The sequence below is a fragment of the Carcharodon carcharias genome, chromosome 6 (assembly GCF_017639515.1).
Source record: "Carcharodon carcharias isolate sCarCar2 chromosome 6, sCarCar2.pri, whole genome shotgun sequence".
NCBI lineage: Eukaryota > Metazoa > Chordata > Chondrichthyes > Lamniformes > Lamnidae > Carcharodon > Carcharodon carcharias.
The window spans coordinates 106,644,166-106,667,403 of NC_054472.1; the positions used below are offsets into that span (position 1 = coordinate 106,644,166).

The window sequence follows — 23,238 nt, forward strand, 5'->3', positions numbered from 1 at the left end:
TCTCTTTTTTTAATATGTACATTCTATTATTCCTGTCTTTGAAACTGTTTCTTCCTCATAATATAAAAACTTTCATGTTGCCAATATTGTCAGAAGCCTTCTGGAAAAATAAACACATTCCTTGGCCTTGCTTATCTGGCTAGTTGTAAGCAGACAAAAATCCATTTGAAAGCCAACAATCCCTTCATTTATCTAAAAAAGCAAATCCCCTTCACACCTTACATGCTAAGATAGCATTCGTGTTTACTCATTAGCATGTAAAGCATATAACTTCTTTTGGTGATTTCAAGCTTGCAGTCTACTTGACTCCAGATGTAACTAAATCACACAGAGAGACCCAACTATACTATCCCCATAAACCTACACAGAGAAAAATGATATGAAAATTATTATACTTTTGTCACACAAGTAATATTATTTAAGAAAGACATACAGGGGTAGACATTTCCTGTCCCATGGACTTCTTTGTCACTAAAATTGAGAACATTCAACCAGATGCATCTGCCATTTCTCTCCTTTCCACTAATCCACCAGACCAAACTTGTTGTAAGGCTTCCCCTTGCCCTATCCCTGAACTCACATCTTTCTCTAGCTTTTCTCCTCTCTCCCCTTATGCCTTCACAAGTGAAACTTGTCCATGAAACCCACATCCTGCTCCTTCAGCCCTATTCCCACTAAACTGCTGACCGGCCAACTTTTCTCCTGGCTACCATGTTAGTCAATATTGTTAACGGTTTTGTTTCTTCAGGTACTATTCCCCTCACTTTCAAACCAGCCATTATCACCCCTATCCTCAAATAAACTTTGACTCCAGCCTCCTTGCAAACCACTTTCCCGTCTCCAAACTCCCTTTTCTCTCCAAAGCTCTTGAATTTATTGTCACCTCTCAAATCTGCCTCCATCTTTCCCAAAACTCCATGTTTGAATGCCTCCAATCAGGATTCTGCACCACCACTGTCCTGAAACTGCTCTTATCAAAGTCACAAATGGCTTGATATGTGACTGTGACAAAGGTAAGCCTTCCGCCCTTATTCTACTTGACCTGCCTTCAGCCTTTGATATGGTTGACCGCAACTGGGAGAGTTGAACACGGATTTGGGAGGTTGACCACATCATCCTCCTCCAATGCCCCTCCATCCTTGTCCAGCTGGATGGTACACTGCATCTGTCTGGTTCAATTCTTATCTATCTAATTGTAGCCAGTGAATCACTTGCAATGACTTTTCTTCCTGTTCCTGCACCTTTACCTCTGGTGTCTCCCAATGATCTTCCTTTTCCTCTCATATTTTTTATCTATATGCTGCTCCTTGGGGGCTTTATCAGACAACACAACATCGGTTTCCACATGTGCACTGATAATACCCAGCTCTACCTCGTCACCATTTCTCTTGACTTCTGCAATATCTCTTAAACAGTCATACTGCTTGTCCAAAATCCATTCCAGATGAGGAGAAATTTCCTAAATATTGGGAAGACCAAAGCCATTGAGTTTGGTTCCTGTGACAAAATCCATTTCCTAGCCATCAACTTCATCTCTCTCCCTGATAATTGTTGGAGGCTGAATGGGATAGTTCACAACCTTGGTGTCATATTTGTTTTTTATTGATATATGGGACATGGGCATCGCTGGCAAGGCCAGCATTTATTGCCTATCCCTAACTGTCCTTGAGAAGATGGTGGTGGGCTGCCTTCTTGAACCGCAGCAGCCCATGTGGTGTTGGTACACCCATAGTGCTGTTAGGGAGGGAGTTCCAGGATTTTGACCCAGTGACAATGAAGGAACGGCGATATATTTCCAAGTCAGGGTGGTGAGCGGTTGCAGGGGATCTTCCAGGTGGTGGCGTTCTCATGTGCCCTGTCCTTATAGATGGTAGCGGTCGTGGATTTGGAAGGTGCTGTCCTGGAAATGAGCTTCCAACTACATGTCAGCACCATGAATGTGACCACCTATTTCCATCTCTGTAACATACCCAACTTTGCCCCTGTCTCAGCTCATCTGCTGCTGAAACCCTTATTCATGCTTCATTAACTCTAGACTTGACTATTCTAGTGCACTCCTGGCCGGCCTCCCATTTTGTACTCTCCCTAAACTTGAAATCATTCAAAATTCTGCTACCGTGTGCTAATTTGAACCAAGTTCCATCCACCTGCGTGCTGATCTATATTCGCTCCCAGTTAAGTAACACATCAATTTTAAAATTCTCATCCTTATTTTCAAATCCCTCCGTGGCCTCACCACTCCCTAACTCTATAATTTCCACTAGCCCACAAACTGCAAAGATATCTGCCCTCCTCTAATTCTGGCTTCTTCCCCATCTTTGATTTTTATTGACCCCAACAATTTTGTCAGTGCCTTCTGCTGCCAGGGTGCGAAGCTCTGGAATTCCCTTAAAACCTCTCTAGCTCTCCACCTCTCTCCTCCTTTGACATTCCTTAAAGCCTATCACATTTACCAAATGTTTGGTCACCAGTCCTAACATCTCCTTTTGAAGTTCGGTGTCAACATTTATTCAATAATCCTCCCGTGAAATGCCTTGGGATGTTTTATTATGTCAAAGCCACTATATAAATGCAAGTTTTTGTTGTTGTTCCTGGATCATTGGATCGCTTTTTTTTGTAATGAATACAAGAAAATCATGTGGCGTCGCATGCAAGCTCTTATGAGATCTCACTCAATTTGCAACTAACTTTTGATTTGCAATTCTTCAAACTGCTGCTATGGCGTTAAATCCAACTCATACGTGTCCACTTAACACATGACAGATCACACTAGTGCATTTAGAGCACTCCATGAAGCAATACTCACAGCCTATGCATACAAATTGCATGGAGCTAATTTTAACTAAACCCACCTGACAGGAACCAGGTTATGAAAGGATGGGGACAATTAAAATAATGCATTTCAGTTATTAACCAATACCCTTTCCTTCTTGTTATGCCCCAATATTAAACTTCCCTCTGCAGCAAGACATCCCCAGGATGAACGTGGGGTCCTACTTTAAATATACAGATTGGGGCTGATGATACCATCTGCAATTTTCAACTGAATTGGCTCCTGCCTCAGGAAAATCTGTCCTGAACCAGATCACGGGTTAGAATATGCCCAAGAAGTAAGTAAGTGTTGAGCCTCCATTGTAGTGGGCTACCCCCCCCCCACCCCCGCCCCCCCACCAATAGTAACTACTTCCCTGCGATAGCAATAAGACCTGTAAGTAAGAAATGATAAGCTGCCATTTCAAGTGGAAACATCCAAAGGTCCTATAGAATGCTGGCTTGGTTGCTGAGCCCCTAAAGAAACAGACTGCATCATGTATGGCACATGCTGTGGTCAGCACCTGCATGCCATCTGACAAATTGAACCATTAGGCACTCATTTCACATATGTAAAACAGATGCATTGTGTTCCAGTTTCTAGGCTATTCCCTTGTAACATTCATAATGAAGCCATCTGGTGAAACAGATGTTTGGCCATCTGTTTCTGTTGATGCAGTTCACCGGTGGCCTCATTATGAATGTTTTGCTGACCTCCAAGGCTCACTAATGGATTAGCTCAATAGTGGTCTATTTTCACAGGTTCGAAATGGAGTGTTTGCTTTGATTTATTGACATTTTACGAGGTTATATAAAGTGCTTTTTTTAACTCTTTCTTTCAATTCTTGTATGTTTATTTGGGCAAAATTAAGAGGTGTGAAGTGAGCTAACAACGATACTACAATGTCTTTGTCTGATTAACACTTTTAAGGGAAGTTTTTTTTCAAAACAGGTTTATGAATTGGTGTTTTTTTAAGTGCATTGAAAGACTTATCATTGTTATTATGTGGCTCATTGGTTCTAGAGTGCATACTGGCTGAGTGGTCATGGAGGATGCAGGGGGCCATGGAAGTGAATGGGGTCATTGAGGGCATGGAAGGAGCATGGAGGAGGCATTGATAGGATTGTTTAAATATACTTTTTTAAAGGTTCGTGAATCCAGGCTATGATTCACGACTCAGCAGCTTTGACAGCATCTGTGGGGAGAAAGACAGAGTTAACGTTTCGAGTCCGTATAATAAGGACTTGAAACGTTAACTCTGTCTTTCTCTTTGCAGGTGCTGTCAGATTTGCTGAGTTTTTCCAGCAATTTTTGTTTTTGTTTCAGATTTCCAGCATGCATCCGCAGTATTTTGCTTTTATCTGATTCACGACTCCTCTGAGGGACTGTGAAGCATGTATCCTTAAGGATTAGGAAAACTTTGTCTATCATTTACCTTTATTTGGAGATGTGTTATAAAATATTGCTTAAAGTAAATGGTGGTAAATGAAACTACCCATTCCAACTGAGATTCTGGCTGATGTTATAATCCCAGGGGCCCCCATTGGAGCACCTTATTCGAGTCTGGTTGTAGAAATTTTTGATATGGAATGTAGCTGGGGCCTCAATGCCGTTTTAAAATTCAGCTGGGGAGATCATTCTTCATCATTCCAACTGATGGTCAAGCTGAAGTAGAGCTCCTGGGAAGGAAGGCAGACAAATCTCTAGGCAGCCTGCTCAGGACCTGGGCTGGGAGGCTTGATCAGTTCTGGAAGTCAGGCCTCCTTCATATTCTGTTGCCCATCTAAAACAGGCATCTAAGAGGCAAGGTACTAGTTTTTTTATTCATTTACGGGATGTGGGCTTCGCTGGCTGGATCAGCATTTATTGCCCATCCCTAGTTGCCCTTGAGAAGGTAGTGGTGAACTGCAGTCCGTGTGGTGGTGGGTACACCCACAGTGCTGTTAGGAAGAGAGTTCCAGGATTTTGACCCAGCAACAGTGAAGGAACAGTGATGCATTTCCAAGTCAGCACGGTGAGTGACTTGGAGGGGAACTTCCAGGTGGCGGTGTTCCCATCTATCTGCTGCCCTTGTCCTTCTAGATGGTAGTAGTCATGGGTTTGGAAGGTGCTGACTAAGGAGCCTTGGTGAATTCCTGCAGTGCATCTTGTAGATGTTACATACTGCTGCTACTGAGCATTAGTGGTGGAGGGAGTGATTGTTTGTGGATGTGGTACAAATGAAGTGGGCTGCTTTGTCTTGGGCGGTGTCAAGCTTCTTGAATGTTGTGGCAGTTACACTCATCCAGACACATTCCATCACATGCCTGACTTGTGTCTTGTAGATGGTGGACAGGCTTTAGGGAGTCAGGAGGCGAGTTACTCATCAAAGGGTTCCTAGCCTCTGACCTGCTCTTTTAGCCACAGTATTTATATGGCTAGCCCAGTTCAGTTTCTGGTCAATGGTAACCCCCAGGATGTTGATAGTGGGGGATTCAGTGATGGTAATGCTATTGAACATCATGGGGTGATGCTTAGATTCTTCCTTGTTGGAGATGGTTATTGCTTGGCACTTGTGTGGCGCAAATGTTACTTGTCGCTTGTCCACCCAAGCCTGGATATTGTCTGGGCCCTGTTGCATTTGGATATGGATTGCCTCAGTATCTGAGCATTCGTGAATTTACTAAGTAGGGAACATGTAGCAGATGTTCTACTCAGTAAGTAATTCAAAACTAAGTAGTGGGACTTCAGTTTGCGTAACTTTATAGGGTTCCTGACTGAGTGAGGCAGGTGCCTAGCATTATGATCCTAGATCAGACGCCCCAAATTTGTTTACGGTCCTGGATGAGACCCCCAAATTTCATTACGATCTGGTTAGGGAACCAATAACCTTTTTTTTGTTGAAGTAGATGAAATTTGAAATCCTAGTCACTCACTAAGAGAATAAAGCCACAAGATTCCTTGGTTTTAAACAAACAGAAGAAATTTTACTATACAAAAGTCAGCAAAGCAAACAATTAACAACCATCTATATACTCTAACATCCAGAATTAACATGAAGTAAACATGAATTAACAGACAAACTGTGGTTGGAAATACCCTTAGCTGCACATTAAATGGCAGGCACAACCAAGACAGGTTCCCTGACTTTCTCAGCAACTTGCCTAGAAGACAGTCTTCACTGTGAGTCACAAAATTCTTTCAAAACTCTAACATCCTTACGAGGGATTTCAGCTCCTCTTTCCCCAAGAGCTGGTTTCCAGCCGACCTCAGCTCTACTTCACCTGAGTACCATGGATAGGATCCTCACCCAAAGGGTGCAATTTTCAAATCTGCTGCCAGGCTCACCCTTCTTGGTCTTTTTTCAGCTGACCTTCTAGACGCTGTGTCCTCCAATGCTGACCAGGCTCTAAACCAGGTTCAGTCCCAGCTTCCCAGACATGCTTCTGCCAACAATTGCTTCTGGGCTTCCCCGAGCTCCAATCTCCTCAGCAACATTGAGAAATACCTGCTCCAGGGCATCGCTGAGCCTCATCTCCCCAGCAGCATGGAGTAATCCCTGCTCCTCGACTTTCTTGAGCCCCAACTCTTATCAGCATGGAGCTAATGGCAGCACTTCATCTGCATGAAGCCAATGCTCCTTTTTGTTTACTCCCCCACAGGTTGCTGTTCACTGCCCCTTGAACTCGTCTGTGTGACCTGTTAATATCTCCCAACAGGAATCTGCCCCTGTGTTGGCCAGTCTAATGTATCCAAGCTGGGTACATTCTGTACCTTAAATGTTACAAGCTCCAGTCAACCAGATGTCACCCCACAGAGATGCTAACTTACAAAAAAAAGACAAAAATCCAAAATTATGGATTCCCTCCCGCTAGCTGCCTGAAAAAATTGTGGTGCTTAAAGGACTGCTGCATGGGAATCAAGTGGTAAGGGTACTGTTTCCATTTTAACTGTTGTTCCACCCAAAAGGAGGAAGCTGGTCACCTGAAAACTGCAGAGAGACAAAATAAACTCTAGCATAGCTTGAATCAGTACTATCTGGGTGAAACTTGTCTTTGAAAAAAAAGCTGTGGCAGTTAAAAATATCTGTGCTTGCTGTGCTCCTATCCAATGCTACAAATTATCTGGGAAATTGTGGACTGGGTGCAGAAAGTGACATAAGTCAAGCAACTAAAGCACAGCTAGTACCCAAAAGAGACCAACACCTGGAAATAACACATTTGTATCAAGTTCTGCTGTCAACCATTTTAATGGAGGTGTGAACTTGTTTATTTCAAAGCAGTGTAATTTACAGGATTAAATAGCCAAAGATATTCTGTAACCAGATTGTAAATAAGGATCATGTTGCAATTATTATCATTGGACATTCCCTTGGGTAACATTTCATCATTCGTCACAAAATAAAATGCAGGACATAAAGGATTCCTTGGGGATATTCTGTAAACATGAATACATTTTTCAACAAGATTTAGGTTCGTGTGAATTAATAATGAGTACAGGCTGAACATTAATGGTTCTTTTTCAGTTATTTTCTCCTCTAAAATCACATTGCATAGTTTGGCTTCTTGTGAAGAACGCTTGATGCAATTGGCCACAAATACACTGCAATATAAGTCCTCATTCAGTTTAATTATTGAATGAATTTTGTGTTGTAGATCTTTTTATTTTGTGGCCTTGTTCATAAGTTAGCTTTACATTCACAATACTGAAATCTGGTTTTACTCGTGACACTATAAGGTATATTTTATGAACTCATAATCCCGGCATGCAAATTTGATTGCCAGGAGCACATACTGGGAGCTCAGAAGCAAGGCCAGTAAACACTGCTGGATTTTCATCTAAACAGTTGCAAAACTTTGCAAGACTCACTAACCTCTGAAATAGCTTCCAGTGGGTGGAGACCTATGCTGGGAGTACAAATTTAAAGAATATACATTCAGCCAAAGCCAGATTTCACACGATGCTTAATGTAGATTTCAGTATTGTGCTTAATATCACAGCCGGTATGCATACAGCTCTTTAATTGTCTTTTCTGAAAAAAAGGGTTCTGATCTGCAGTCCCATCTGACTGCACTTGGACATATCCTTGAAAGGACACACTCCTGCACTCTAGCGGCAGAAACAAAGGCTATGGGGCTGGAGCTGCATGGAAAGGTGTATCTTGCAAAGATGCAATCACTGTCAGCTCCTCACAAGGCAGCTGAGGTGCAGGGAGATCCTTTAACTTGAATGGGAATAGCAGGCACTCAATACAATGTGTATCAATATCTACCTAGGTTGTAGTGGTATTTTTATATTAGGCTGTAGTGGTACAGTGGCTGTCTGAGAGGAGGGCCACCCCCTGAAAAAATCTTGTCAGATGCCCCTGGCTCACCGTTTTGAAAAGCAGATACAGATAAAAATCCTACAATAGAAGTAGTCTGGAAAGGCCTTAATATAGGAAAAAAAGTTTCTTTGCAGCTGTTTAATTTTATTCATCTGGCAGCCCTGAACCTCGAGTCAAGCAAGTGTTTTTTGTTGCCATAAACGTGTTGTAAAAGGAGAAAGAAGACGTGGGAGTTCTCAAAACAGCACTGGACCTCCTCCTACCACCCCATCCTACTGGAACTGTGCAATGTGCACTGCAATGGTAGGAACCAGGGCTTGAATTGCATGCTTGTCATGTGCGCAAAGACAGTGGGCCTGGAAGCAGATGTAGAATCTGCTCCTGGGCAAGGTCACATTCTCCACATGATTTCACGCAGCATGGCCACTTAAGGCTACTTTCAGGGGGTGGCTCTCCTCCCAGACAGCCATTGTACCACTACAACCTAGGCAGGCAGATCTTGATGCACCCTTTGTATTGTGAGTGCCTGCTATTCCCATTCAAATTAAAGGATCTCCCTGCACTTCAGCTGCCTTGTGAGGAACTGACAGTGATTGCATCTTTGCACTTACATCAAAATACGCCTTTCCATGCAGCTCCAGCCCCATAGTGTTTTCTGGTTGGCCTGACAGCTTGGGCGGGGGTGTGAACGAGTCGTGCGCCAGGTCCAATGGTGTACCCCAGGACTTTAGTAACTTCAATTAAACTTCCAGTGGAAAAACAGATAGGTCCTACAACATGTAAACAAATTTGATGTTAATACTGGGGCTATTCAGCTATGAACTGATCCTGACTAAAACCTTCACTGACTCAATGTCTTTCTCTATATATTGTAGTTCTGAAATATGCCTTGAAAAGCTACAGATCCTGCCCAGCATCTGCCACTGATCCAACTAAACTTTGTGGCAGCAGTGGAAAAGATGTGGGAGGGGGGAAAAGAGTTGGGGAGAGGGTTCCCTTCAACTACTTACACAGTGAAGAAATAAAAGATAATGATGAACATTTCCCCAGCACCTTTCATGACTTCAGGGCGTCCCAGAGTGCCTCACTACTTATTGAAGTGTCATCACTGCTATAATGAGGAGAATGTGCCGGCCAGCCAATTTGCGCACAGCAAGCTCCCATTGACAACAATGTTGGATCTTTTACATCCATCTGAGAAAGTAGATGTGGTCTCAGGTTGACATCTTACCTGAACACTGGTACCACAGACAATGCAGCACTCTCTCAGCACTGTGCTGGGACTGTAAGCCCATGTGCTCAACTCTCTGGACTGGGATTTGAACCCATAACCTACTAAATTCCAGAGAGCAGAATGTGCCAAAGTGGTAGACACCCATACCGTCAAGGTTGCATCTGGTCTACCTGCTATTGCAGCAGTTCTGGACTGCCCGGCTGAGGTGGCGCAGCTAGGGCTAGTGGCTATGGTGGGGGTGAAATGAGAGAGGGGGTGCTGGGGGGGTGCAAACAACATGCGGTTGTTTCCTTGTGTAGGGAAATCCTTTTTAAAAAACTGTTTTTAATTATGTAGAGATCTGGTCATATTCCACATCCACAGCTGGGTCAGTTGGGATCCCTCCATACAGTATCTGTATGCTGGGTCATATTGAAGGTCTGGGTCATGGGGAGTCTGACATTCAGAGAGCCCCTACCCCCAGCCCAACACCACCACCACCCCCCACAACTTCTCCATATAACTACAGTGGCAATGTTCCAAATGGCCATGGATTTTCAAGGCCGATATCTTTTGTAAACGTCAGCATTCCCCATGATTTGTACAGACTGATCTATTTTGTTAGAACTTTGGCACAGATTTGTAGGTGAACCAGTTTAGAAAGCCAGTGCAATCAAAAGGAAATCGGCCAAAACTCAGAAATTTGACAGCAGCAAAATCACCAATAAAATGAATGTGCTTGTGCTCCAGGAGCCTTTTATCCTGCACTTGGGTGACAAATTGATAAAAATGTAACGCCTGCCTGCCCTTTTCACCTGCACAACGAGCACAAAATCACATATGCAACATAAAATTTGTGTTAATAGGCCTTTTAATGGCCTTAATTGGCCTTTTAATTGTTGGCGGGCGTGGCTCTGGCTTCCATGTGTGCCTAGCTACCTCAATATTACACGCTTGTGCTGTGACGTTGCTACGCATGCCCAACGTCATCTTGCGCATGTTCAGGTCGGGCGCGCACCTGGTGGAACACCATGGGCAGAATTCTTCCTACGGCAAGTGGGGGCAGGGCCCACTTGCTGTCGCGTAACATTTTACGTTGGGTGGGTGTCCCGATGTCACCGAGCGTCATTTAGATTTTCAGTTTGGCTGGGGCACAGCCGAGTCGGCTGCATGCCTGCTGACCTGTCAATGGCCACTTAAGGCCATTAATGAGGGAATTAAAACACTTAATGGACCTGCCTGACCATCCTTAAGGTTGGTGGGCAGGCGAAGAGCCCAGGCGTCCTTCAGAAAAACATGAAACCTCATCCATGGGTAGGTTGAGGTTTCATGAGGGTTTTAAAATCTTAACATACATACTCTTCAAATAAAAGTGATGGACATGTCCCAGCTCATGTGACAGTGTCACACAAGGGGACATGTCAGTAAAATTTTTTCTATTCTTTAATTTGTTTTTCACATTTGAGCCAATCTCTGTGAGGCAGCTCTTTGCCTTAAGGAGATCTGTGCGCTCTTTCACACGCATGTGTGAAAGGGTGCACTCCCGGCTCAGGGAAATCCCCCCCCCAACCCCCCAACCCCGTCCGCACAGGAAGCACATAGCGCTCCCAGGTGCACGTCACGTTGGACGGGCCTTAATTGGCCCGCCCACGTAAAATGACGGCATACCCCCGACTGGGTTACCGATTGGGAACCCGCCCACTGCGCCTGCTCTAGCACAATCCCCCCCAGTGGGGAGAAGCTCCTGCTCCATGAAATTCTGGCTCAGGAATTTTTCCCCATCAGAATATTTCAAACCAGGTATTAATGGGAATTCCAATGAGAGAAAAAACAGCCACTCTGTGGTGCAGCTGGACCTAGGTACTTCAACTCAAATTTATTTCACAATATGGGACCAGTAAAATAGCACTTTCAATGATCAATGTTTAAATTTTATCAATTATCTTGCAGGGACCTGAGATTTAACAGGATCAGAGAAATCCCACCAGGAGCCTTTAAGAAGCAGAAGAACCTGAACACACTGTGAGTGATTACTTAGTATGACTTGTTTACCTCATTTTATACACTATGCAAGAAAACTGCAGTGATGCAGCTGTGATCAAGAATTCTGCACTGCAGATAAACAGTCAGAAGAACTATATGCTTTTTGTCAATGCATTGCATTATCTGAACAATGTTATATTTGTCAAAGCTAAGTAAAATTAAAATTACCATATATTCCCATGTAAAAATGGATCTCGTAAAGGACCACACCTTGAATTTTGGCCTAAAAAACTAGCTTTTCATATACCTCATGTTAGAGGGGAGGATCGGGCTTTGCCAATCAAGTGCAATCCCCCTGTACCAAGGCATAGGTCAAGTGCAACATTTTTCAAGGGCGAGGCCCTTCCCCTATCCTTTCCCCTCCTTGGCCCCTGAGCAGCATTGAAACTTCAGGCCTGGATATGTTCCTTTTGCCTGCAGGGGGCAAATCCCTGTGTATGAGTATATGTAGAGCACCTAGTAAGTGAGCATATATATATGTTATATGTATATATATACACAAAACCAAAGCCCATAAAGGTCTATTGAGCCCTATCTGTCCATTTGCAGGTTTTGGGGTAATTACTGCATCTTTCTTTGGCCTACAGCTGCCTTTCTCCAGCATGTCCTGGGAAGCAGCAATAAAAAGGATAGACAGTAGGAAATCCACCAGGAATCCAGGTTCATCAGCATTAACATTAGCAATTTATAATTACTGGGAAAGTCGCAACCACAATAGTCCCAGCACAGGCATGTAGAGGAAAATCTGGCTCAAAGCAGAAATGTAGTGATAGGCCTGACTGCTTAGTTTTGTCTGATTTTCTGGTATTATCCCACCTGATTTAAAATTGGATCAGGATAGGAAATCCAGTTTGATTTGCTCTTCACAGTTTTTTGTAGCTCTCAATCCTCCGCCCTCAACATACTGCAAATACACTAAATGCCTGTATCCATCAATGTTATATTGAGTGGTCTAGCCTGGCTTTCTATCCCCCAATGTGTTCAATTGAAAATCCTTGTCCTTATCTAGAAATCCATCCATAGCATGTGTTCACCTCATCTTTGCAACCTCAGGCAATTTCATCTCTTTCTGAATGATTTGTTCTGATTCTGGGTTCTGTGAAACTTGCTGCCTTCTCTCCCACATTGGTAGTCAAACCGTCAGTGCATTGGGCCTACTGTTTGGAATTCCTTCCATGACTTCTCTACTTCCTGACCACTTCCTTTACTTTTAAATACACTCCTTATCATCCCACCTAATCTCTCCCTTCCTGACTCAGTGTCCATTTTTGAAGTGCCTTGTTATTTTTTTAAATAATTAAAGGCAATATGTAATTGTAAGTTGCTTGTTGTTTTGTTACATTCAAAGTGAAGAGGTCATGACATTCTTTTGGTGTGAATCAGAATTATCATAAAAGTGAAACTCATCTGAAGACTTGAATCTTTTGTTTTAACATAAGCATATTCATTCATCTAGATGTTATAATGCAGACTATACAGTTTATTGAGATTAATTAACCCTCGAGTTGATCTTACCAGAGCTGTTTTTGGGACTGCAAGCTCTGCAATAAATGTTCAACTTAGTACTATAATGCGGAACAATTTATTCCGTAGCATGAATCACCGATCTGCAAATTATTTTATGCATTCTCTAGAGAACTCATTGGATATGTGTTATCATTTTCTTGCATTCTAGTAGGAATATTTCCATGCTTTCTAATGATCAGTTGAATATGTATTCCAGTTATTATGATCCTTATTGGGTACATATCCCTGTTTCCCTGGTTTGTGGTAAATAAATGTTCATGTTCTTTGACGTCTAGTCAATATACTGCTGTCTCCCTGTGTTGGCTTGTTCTATATGTGGCCAAGCTCCCCCGATGCCTATTGAGTAAATGTCTGGGCTATCTGAAGTTCACATTGATCTGTGTCCAAATTAACGGGTAATGTAACCTCTCTAGCGGTACAGTAGGGTATATAGTAGGGTCCCACTGAAACATATTGAACTTTTGAGGAGCTTGACAGGGTGGATGCTGGGAGGATGTTTCCCTTGGCTGGGGAGTCGAGAACTAGTCTCAGAATAAGCTGTCAGACATTTAGGACTGAAATGAGGAGAAATTTCTTCACTTAAAGATTTATAAATCTTTGGAATTCTTTAACACAAAGATTTTTGGATGCCAAGAAAATCAAGCAATATGGGAATAGTGCAGGAAGGTGGAGTTCAGGTAGAAAATCAGCCATGATCTTAGTGAATGGTGCACAGGCTGGAAGGGTCTGCTTTTATTTCTTTTGTTTGGTAGTACAGAACTTGAGTATTGCTTAAAAAAGAGACATGTCTAAGCTTTTCATCTTGTACTGATCAGGACACTCGCAAAAATAACAATAAAAGGGGGAGAACAACAATTTATACTGTATGTGCAGAGAGTGCTGATTAGTTAGCAAGTCGCATTGTCATGGAGAATGCACCACTGATGGTAACTGACAGTTAACTGCCAAGCATTGTTTGAAATTTAAACCAGACAGCTTGACCCTGATTGGTCAAGGCATTGCCCTGAGGAATGAGTCAATGAATGGCTGTCACTTATTCTGTTTAGCTGAAACAAGCACAATGTGGTTTATGTTCTTTCTGCCTGCAAAGAACAGGGCTCTGTGTACTAATATATGTAGCTTCCAGTACATGCAAATGCACCACACCGTGAGCTTGAGTGACAATTTTAAATTGGTTGTTAGCGTAACTCTTAGCACATTGAGGATTATTTAGCAAATGTTATCCAATTGCGGAATCATGTCGGACATGTCCTAGCCGCTGTTCACAATGGGCAGGATACAGACAGTATCCAACCAGCAAAACTCAAAACGCAGTGTCCAACATTAGATGTGATTCTGCAAATTCTTTTGTTCTCATGGTGGGTGACCTGGCGATTCTGTGTGTTTCAGTTTATTGGAGAGCTAAGACGACTTTTATTTTTGTTTAAAAATTTCTGTTTAAAACCTTGATTTTCAGGAAATCTTGATTCAAATTTAAACTTCAAATTATTCCAAATGTTCATGTGAATACTTAAATACCAATAAAGCATTGGTAAGTCACAAACCATTTCCTTGTCTGAACATTTTACTGTCCTTTTGGATATACATAAATGATTTACGTTGTGTACAGTGTTTATTGTGCAAATTATATTGCTGTGAATCAGATTAGCTATCATCTCAGTGAATGGCAGAACAAGCTCAAGGGGCTAAATGATCTAACCTTATCCTTATGTAATGTATAAATATGTTACTGTCACCAATGGAAGCATTTAATTCTTAATTGCAACTATTCAAAGGCTCAGTCCTTAATTACAACAGCAGTAGATATGCTTCTTTAACAATTCAGTGGGTTTTGAGCAGTACTATATCCCTGTAGCAGTTGTTTGGAGATATTCATTACCAAATGCAGCACAGTTAGACAAGTCTCCAGGCCATTTAGTTTGTATTGCGCCATTTCCCACACAGCCAGATTTCTGCAAGATTAGGTCATTTGATCTGAAATATGGTGGAATTGTACGAAGATAGAAGACAGCCTGCAGGTTCAAGCTAATGAATTGGAGAACTATATTTTTGTTCTGCTAATCACAAAAATGTTAGAATTCTTACCACCTACTGATATGTTTACGATGACATGGAAACACATAATTGGTCTTACAATGAAATGCAGAGGGTTACACAGGATAAAAAGTATTTACTGTATCATATCTGGGCTATAACTGTTGATTTTTTAATATCTAAATTCCTCCTGTAAGCTATTAAGAGATCCATTACCAAAGCACCTAATTTAAGAGCTTTTTTTTATCAGCAGGGAAGTTAAGTGATTATGACAATGTTTTACAACAGCCTGAGTTGTTACCAATAGCAACAGCAGCATTCAATATCAAGAGGGACTGAAAGTCTGCTGTAAGCTTTCCCAAAAATACGCAGTATTGAATATTTTACTGATATTTTCATATAACACCATCTGTGAGATAGCTTTGCTATAACTTCAAAAAATGGCATCGTTGTTGCACATTACATACTCACAGTGTGTTGTCATTACATGCTCCCAGTCTGTTCCTATGTTAGATATTGATAAGTGAATGATTTATTAAGTAGTAGACATGACTATACAACTGCCAACTGAACAGCGGTGCTGCCTCATCATGAAAGGTGATGCAACACCAGATCTCTGATGATGAAGAAGCACCATCACTTGATCAGATACTCGCAGCCACCAGCACAGATATTGGCACTGCACCTATGTTCGAGGGTTGTATAGAGGTGAGGTCAGCAAATGGGCATGAACGGGCACCAATGGGCTGCAACCAGGAAAAGGAGGAAAGAGTAGTTTGTATGCTAGCTCATGGAGGGTAAGGTCACAGATGATTTTTGCTGCAGATGATTCAGTTGAGGACTTTGATGGGGCCTCTACAGGAGAATGGTGATAGGTATGTACACTGAGTTGGTTGGTGTGTTGGCAGGCCTGCCACATAGTCTGTTGTCACTGGAGGAGTCCGGCCCCAACTTGGCACAAGGCTCCATGCAGAAGCTGGACTCCATCCTTTCCAGTGTGGAAGTGATGGCCAGTTCCATGAAACACTTGTGGACTCACCCGTGATCTAACATCTGGCGCAGATACCTCAGCTTTCATTGCAGCATAGGGAGAAGTTGTGTTACCATGGAAGCTCAGACTTAGGGCATGAGTTCTATGCTTGCTTCCATGCAGGATACCAGTGCTCAAAGCACTTGCAGACCCTCACAGCAGTCCAGCACTCTGTGCTTCAAAAGATTATTAGGATTGCTAAGGCACTGCCCTGGGAGAGTGGCACTGGCTCTGTGGAGCACAAACCAGCCATCCTCTCACTGGATGACAGCATTTGTATCCGTTCTTGCTGTTGCATTCCAGCCAGCCAACACAGATTTCTGCCACCCGTGCCGAAATGGCGCAGCCCCAAGCCAGGTCTTTTAGGCCGAAACATGCTTAAGGCCATCCTGCAAGACCAGTTGTAGTCTCCCTCTATGAAAGTCAGCAGCCTTTCACTGGCTACTGTTAGTGGTAGCATCATATAGGAGCACTAGACAGACAAAGGCACCTGCAAGACAGGTATTAAGATAATGCACATAGGTTGAATTTGTATTATTGGATGTGTTGTTGGATAAAGTCTTGGAATAGTTTTTTAGTTGGTGGTTTTTGTTTCAGGATTTTCAATTGCGAACACCATGATTGTACACAACAGATGGATTGATAGGTGGGGAACTATTGAGCAAGCGTCATGTAGGGAGGAGATCTCAGGGAAGCGGAGTCTGAGTATCTGCTCACATACAGCTCACCTGGAGCAAAAGGGTCCCAGTTGCCACCTTCCTTCCTCCACTTCCTCCTCCTCCTCCTCCTGATGTGATATCTGAAGGCCTAGAGGAAAGAGCTGCCCCCTCATGATGACAAGGTTGTGGAGGATGCAACAGATCACCACAGACTTAGAGTCTTGCTCTGGTGAATGCTGGAAGGTTCCCCCAAAGGTCAGCAAAACCATTGTTTCAGGATGCTGCTGGCTGGCCCCACAACGTACCTGGTGGCTGCATGTAGGTGCACTCTTCATGTGTGGCTGATTGATGGAGGCGAGTCATGAGCCAGGTGTAAATTGGGTATACCTGGTGACTCAGCAACCTGCCTCTGGTTCTTCTTGGTGGCAAAAGGTGACAGATATGGCTGACTGATGCAGGATTACTACATCATGACTATTGCCAATGTATCAGGCAATCACCTACAGATCCTTCATTGCATAAAACTGGGAAAAACACAATCAGAAAGAGCTCAACACTGTCACCACTGCAGTCGAGCATTATCCTATGGCCAGCTTAAGGCAGTGGCCACTGAAGGTACTGCAACTCATAGCCAAATTAACCAAAAAGAGCAGTAAGAAATTTGCATAGCTATCAAAAGCTCCAGATAACATTAAAAATCCTGCAAAACCTAAATGATGACCACAAAATTTCTAACACAATTCGAAGTCAATGGATCTCCTATCTGAATTTACTTTATTCAACAATTTGTTGAGCTGTGTTTTCTGGACCTCAATATTTCCAAACCAGACAAAAAAGCCATGAACATTTATTGTTATAGGCAATGAAGGCCCCCACAGAGTGAATATGTCAGCTCTGTCCGACAACCACTTGAAAAATCCAGAAAAATATGGTCATTACTTAGTTATGATCAGTTACAAATGAAGCTCAACTTCAGAATACTGTGTCTGGAATTCATGCTCTAGGCAACAAGCAACAGAGACCATTGACTAATTCATAAATAGATGCAGAGACAAGGGTCATGATTGTGACTGAATGGCAGCAGAGCTAACTGACAGAATGACCAAACTTGTGATAGCACCTACACTAATGGGAGGGTTCTGACAGACATTTTGGGCCAACGCAAATGCATCATGGAAGAACTATTACAAAGTGGATGCAAGTATGAAGCCATACTAATAGCTAGATAGAATCTACAGGTGATGGTGATTCGGCCACCATTGACACAATAGCCAATTGGGACAAACATAGCTTGCATTAGTAATTATGGTTTTATTTAGTATGTAATGTATCTTTAAGAATAATGCTTGTTAAGGAAGATCACATGATCTGCATAACCAATAGGAGAGTAGCATGGGCTACCTCAGGAGTTAGCAGTGTAGAGATAGAGTTAGAGTTGAAAGCACACATGTAGTTGCTGCTGAGTACATTGTAAATAAACTTAAGATTTCCACCCAAGAAGTGTCTGTGGATCGACTCTATCAAGAATAGCAACTTGGCCACCCTCACAATCAACTGGCGATGAGGATAAAACAGGATTGAACAGAAGAAATCAAGTTAGGAAGAAATTGGCACTGTACCTCACCCAGTGATTGTAAGTAGCAAGCTCCATTAGAATTGAAGAAGTTATCCTCTCTCAAAATGCCGTAATTTGGGAGAATTGATCCTTTTGAACCAGCCACAGATGATTGGTCAAATTTCATAGAATGCCTCGTGTTCTTTTTACAAGTGAATGAGATTACAGGGGAAGAGAAGAGGTGAGCGATCCTCTTAAGTACATGTGGGAGTAAAACCTATGGTTTGATTCAATGTTTGATGGCACCAAGTGCCCCAGATTCAAAAAGTTTCATTGAATTGGTGGACCTCATGGAGGGTCATTTCCAACCAAAGCTGTCAGTCACAATGCAGAGGTTCAGATTTAATTCGCGCAATAGAGCCCCGGGTGACACAATTGCATGCTACGTGGCAAATTTGAAGCAGCTAACGGAACGTTGGTATGTCCCTAAATGATATGTTTAGAGATCATTTAGTGTGTGGTGTGAATGAGGACACTATTCAGAAAAGATTATTGTCCGAAGTGAATTTGGATTTCAAGAAGGCACAAGAGATAGCACTGGCCATGGAAGATGCAGTAAGAGATTCAAAAGCAATACAGGGTGAGCCAAATGGCACCATCCCCCACACCGGGTGGGAAACCGCAGCAGAAAAGGATGTGAAAATGCAAGACTCTGCCAAGAAGTGGGAAAACGCTCCCCCTAACCAAAGAATAAAGAAAATAACCTAGCAGCGAAATCAAAGAATAATTTTAATAGATGCTGAAACAAGCAGTCTTTTAGCGATTGGCAGAAATATAGTGAGGCAGTGCCAGGAAAGTTTCAAGCAGACCTGTAAACAAAAGTCCAATGAAATCTACAATGTAGAAGAGCCTGAAACAACAAATTCAAACATTTACTCATTGTTTATTCTGGAAGTTGGAAAGACAGAACCAACATTTGTCACAGCGAAAATAAATGGCAAACCTGTTAGAATGGAAGTAGACACGGAAGCTTCCACTACAGTATTTGGGGAACATACCTTCAGGTATCTGAATAATGGGGAACATCAATTAAGTTTAGAAGAAACAGCTGTCAAACTTAAAACATACACGGTAAAGAAATTCAAGTAAAAGGCATAAGCAGAGTAACTGTCCATTATGGAAGCCAATCGGCAAAGCTACCTTTGATGGTGGTAACAGGCCAAGCCTCCTGGGGTGAAATTGGTTAAAGGAGATTAAGTTAGAATGGGCTGAAATTTTCCAGTTGAGAGCAAGTGGGATACCAGAGCTACTTCGAAAGTACGCCATTACCTTCAAGGAGGAACTTGGGAAAATCCAGGAGCTGCAGGCAAAATATCATGTGGGCCCTGAAGCGACCCCTCGCTTCATGAAGGTGAGAGCAATGCTGTACGCACTGCGAAAAAAAGTCGACACTGAAAAGGACAGACTAGAGAGACTGTTATACAACCTGTGCAGTTCTCAGAATGGGAGGCGCCCATAGTCTCCATCCTTAAACCCCACCAAAGCGTCTGAATTTGTGGACACTACAAAATGATGGCTAATAAAGTAGCTAAGTTAGACAGACACCTCATTCCAAAATCGAAGACCTGTATGCCAAGCTGGCAGATGGAACCACCTACACAAAGCTTGATACGAGTCATGCTTATCAACAACTAGAGTTGGATAACGCCCCCTGGGAATTTGTCACAATTAATACCCACAAAGGGTTGTACCAATATACATGATTGCCTTTCAGTGTCTCCTCAACACGCGACATCTTTCAGAGAACAATGGAAAGCTTACTGCAGGGACTGCCTCAGGTTGTAGACTATTTAGACAATATATTGCTGACAGGATTCACTGAAAAATAACATTTGGCAAACTTAGAATAAGTCTTAAAATGTTTCTTGCAAGCTGGAGTGTGTTTAAAAAAAGAAAAGTGCATGTTCCAAGCGAGGGAGTTAATCTATTTGGGTCACTGCGTAGATTCACAGGGCCTCCACCTGGTTTAGGAGAAAATGAGAGCCATAAAAGAGGCACCCGTGCCAAAGAATGCCTCAGAGCTCAAATCATTCCTAGGAATGATCAACTATTATGGGCAGTTCTTACCCAATTTGTCTACAGTACAGGCCTCCCTGCATTATCTACTCAAAAAGAACCAATGTTGGTCTGGGAAGGCACCCCAGAAAGAAGCTTTCATAAAGGCAAAACTATTGTTGCACTTGTCTAACCTATTAGTGTATTATGACCAGACAAAAGAGTCAGTACTGACATGTGACGCATCTCCCTATAGATTGGGAGCAGTACTCTCTCATTGGATGGACGATGGCACGGAATGGCCAATAGGTTACGTATCAAGAATGCTCACTGCAACAGAAAAGGGATACACGCAGATAGAAAAAGAAGGCCTGTCTATCATCTTTGGTGTCAAGAAACTTCACCAGTACGTACACGGCTGACATTTTACAATCATTTTAGACCACAAACCATTGCTAGGATTGTTTCGTGAGGATAAGACTATACCATGCATAGCCTCAGCAAGAATACAATGAGGGGCTTTAATCCTGGCAGCATACAAATATACTTTTGTACATAGGCCTGGCAATCAGAGTGAAAGTGCCGATGCACTTAGTCGTTTGCCTTTACAAGAAAATGATGAGCATGTCCCAGTTCCACATGAGCTTGTTTTATCATTAAATTTCTTAGATTCCTCGCTGGTATGTGCTAGACAGATCAGAGACTGGACAAGTCGGGACCCAGTCCTATCTCAAGTACGAGAACAAGTGCTGCATGGTTGGTGACAGGAGCCCTTATCTGATTAAATAAAACTGTACATCAATGGAAGACATGAAATAACCAGCCAGGATGGCATCTTATTGTGGGGAGCATGAGTGATAGTTCCTCTAAAGGGAAAGGAGCCACTTTTAATTGAACTACACAGTACCCATCCAGGAATTCCCTGAATGAAGACCATAGCACGCAGCTACCTATGGGGGCTTGGGATGGATGACTAAATAGAGAATTTAGTAAAGCATTGTCTGCAATATCAGCAACTGCAAAGGTTGCCAGTGACAGCTCTGTTACGCCCTTGGGAGTGGCCACGTAGACCTTGGTGCAGTTACACATTGACTACGTTGGACCCTCCCTGGGAACAATGTTTCTGCTCATTGTTGATGCCCATTCAAAGTTGTTGGATGTATATGAGGTGAAGTCACCAATGACAGCCACTACAATTGAGAAACTATGTCAAAGTTTTGCCATTCACGGACTACCAGAAATAGTTGTTTCCGATAATGGCATGACATTCATGAGTGCTGAGTTTCAACGGTTTATCAGCATCAGCGGTATCACTAACGGTATGTAAAAACTTTACCGTACCACCCTTCCTCAAATGGAATGGCCAAAGGGGCAGTTCAAACAATCAAGGCAGGCATGAAAAAGCTAACTGGCAATTCCTTGTCAACCAAGTTAGCATGCTTTCTTTTCCATTACAGGACTACCCCTCACATAACAACAGGTGTCACACCTGTGGAGTTATTGTTGAATCGCCGTCTCAGGACAAAATTGAGCTTAATAATGCCAAATTTAGAGGGGAGGGTGGAAAGGAGACAGGGAAGCCAGAAAACTAGGCTGAACTGACATAGTCGCGAGAGGAAGTTTACTGTGAAGAACTTTGGAGAAGGACCAAAGTGGTTACCGGGTGAAATTAATGCGGTGACTAGACCTCTATCTTACCACATGGAGGTGGAAGGCCAAATCATCTGGAAACATGTGGACCATTCAGGAGCAGACACAATTCCAAATGGTAATCTATTAAAGTAATAACAACAGAATGGTGTTATAAAAGTTGCCAGCAATCCGATTCTTTGTCCTGAAGCAGCTGCTAAAATCCACTGCTTGATTCCAACTTGCTGAATAGAGTACTCTTGGCTATTTGGCGAGACTCTCATCCACTGAGGCCATCAGATGGATCCCACTTTCCACTGATTTGTTTAGTTGAGTTAAATCCACAGAGATTCTAATTGACCCATTTGACTTTGGGACTGTGACTATTCCAGAACATCACTTTGTCTGAATGAGATAACACCATTGTTCTTGATTTCACCCTTGACTTTGTCCAAGAGTGGGTGAGGGACTTTCCTCAGCGTGAAGTGCCATGTTGGTTTAGCCTCAGCTCTTAGGGTAACTTGGTATACGGTCTTCAGTTTTCCCAAGACCGTAAATAATCTTGGAAATTCATTCCTGAATGTAATGCCGTAATGCTCGTCAGCAACTTAACCAACTTTATAGATCAGTTTCAATTCTAAGCATGCCTTCCTGCTTAATAACAATGATTCTTGGTTTAGTGTGATGAACAGAGGTTCAATAATTTCTATATCCTTATATTCTAATTTTGCCAGGTGTTGTCCTATGACTTTCAATGTAGTCCCACCTGGACTTTGTAACTTGATGGATGATAGCTGTAGCAGAGTGTGCTTAAGCAATTTTACTTTGTCAGATAAGATTGAAGCACCAGCCGTGTCTAATTTTAAACAGTGTGGGGTCTCCAATCACTTTGAGCTTAATGCTCTAGTATTTATTTTCAATTTCATGTACTTTCCCTAGGAAAGTTATTTCTGTAAAGGGTTAACTCTAATGACAGCCACTGATCATGTGCGTAAGGATCTATGTCACAATGATAACATTCACTGAGAGAAGATGACTGAGAAGTATGTTAGAAAGTAGCTCCAGCTGTGTCTTTGTCTTACTTAACCTTTGTAAATAGTTAGCATATAAATAAATGTGTTTTCAACACAAGACAATTGTCTCCAGCAAGCTCTCTTCCAGGCTAAGAAGCTAAGAAATCCTGAGATATAACCATAATAACAGCATTTCCTTTCTTTGTGGTTCATTCATTTCTTGCATCTGGCTTGGCCTTAATATACTTACTTTGTTTTTGCAGCTATCTGTGTTTTAGATTGGCAGGCAATTTTAAAATGTCCTAACTTCCCACAGTTGCGGCACTTGCTTCCCGTGCTGGGCATTCCACCTGCTCATGCTGG

General features: G+C 42.5%; 1 protein-coding gene across 1 annotated transcript in view; it reads left to right on the forward strand.

Annotated features, from left to right (window-relative positions):
• The window catches only part of LOC121279297 (peroxidasin homolog), a 659,434-nt gene that overhangs the window by 200,796 nt on the left and 435,400 nt on the right, over window positions 1-23,238 (forward strand). The window contains exon 2 of the mRNA XM_041190436.1: window positions 11,281-11,352. Within this exon, the coding sequence (XP_041046370.1) occupies window positions 11,281-11,352 (72 nt within the window). The remainder of the gene's footprint in view (window positions 1-11,280; window positions 11,353-23,238) is intronic.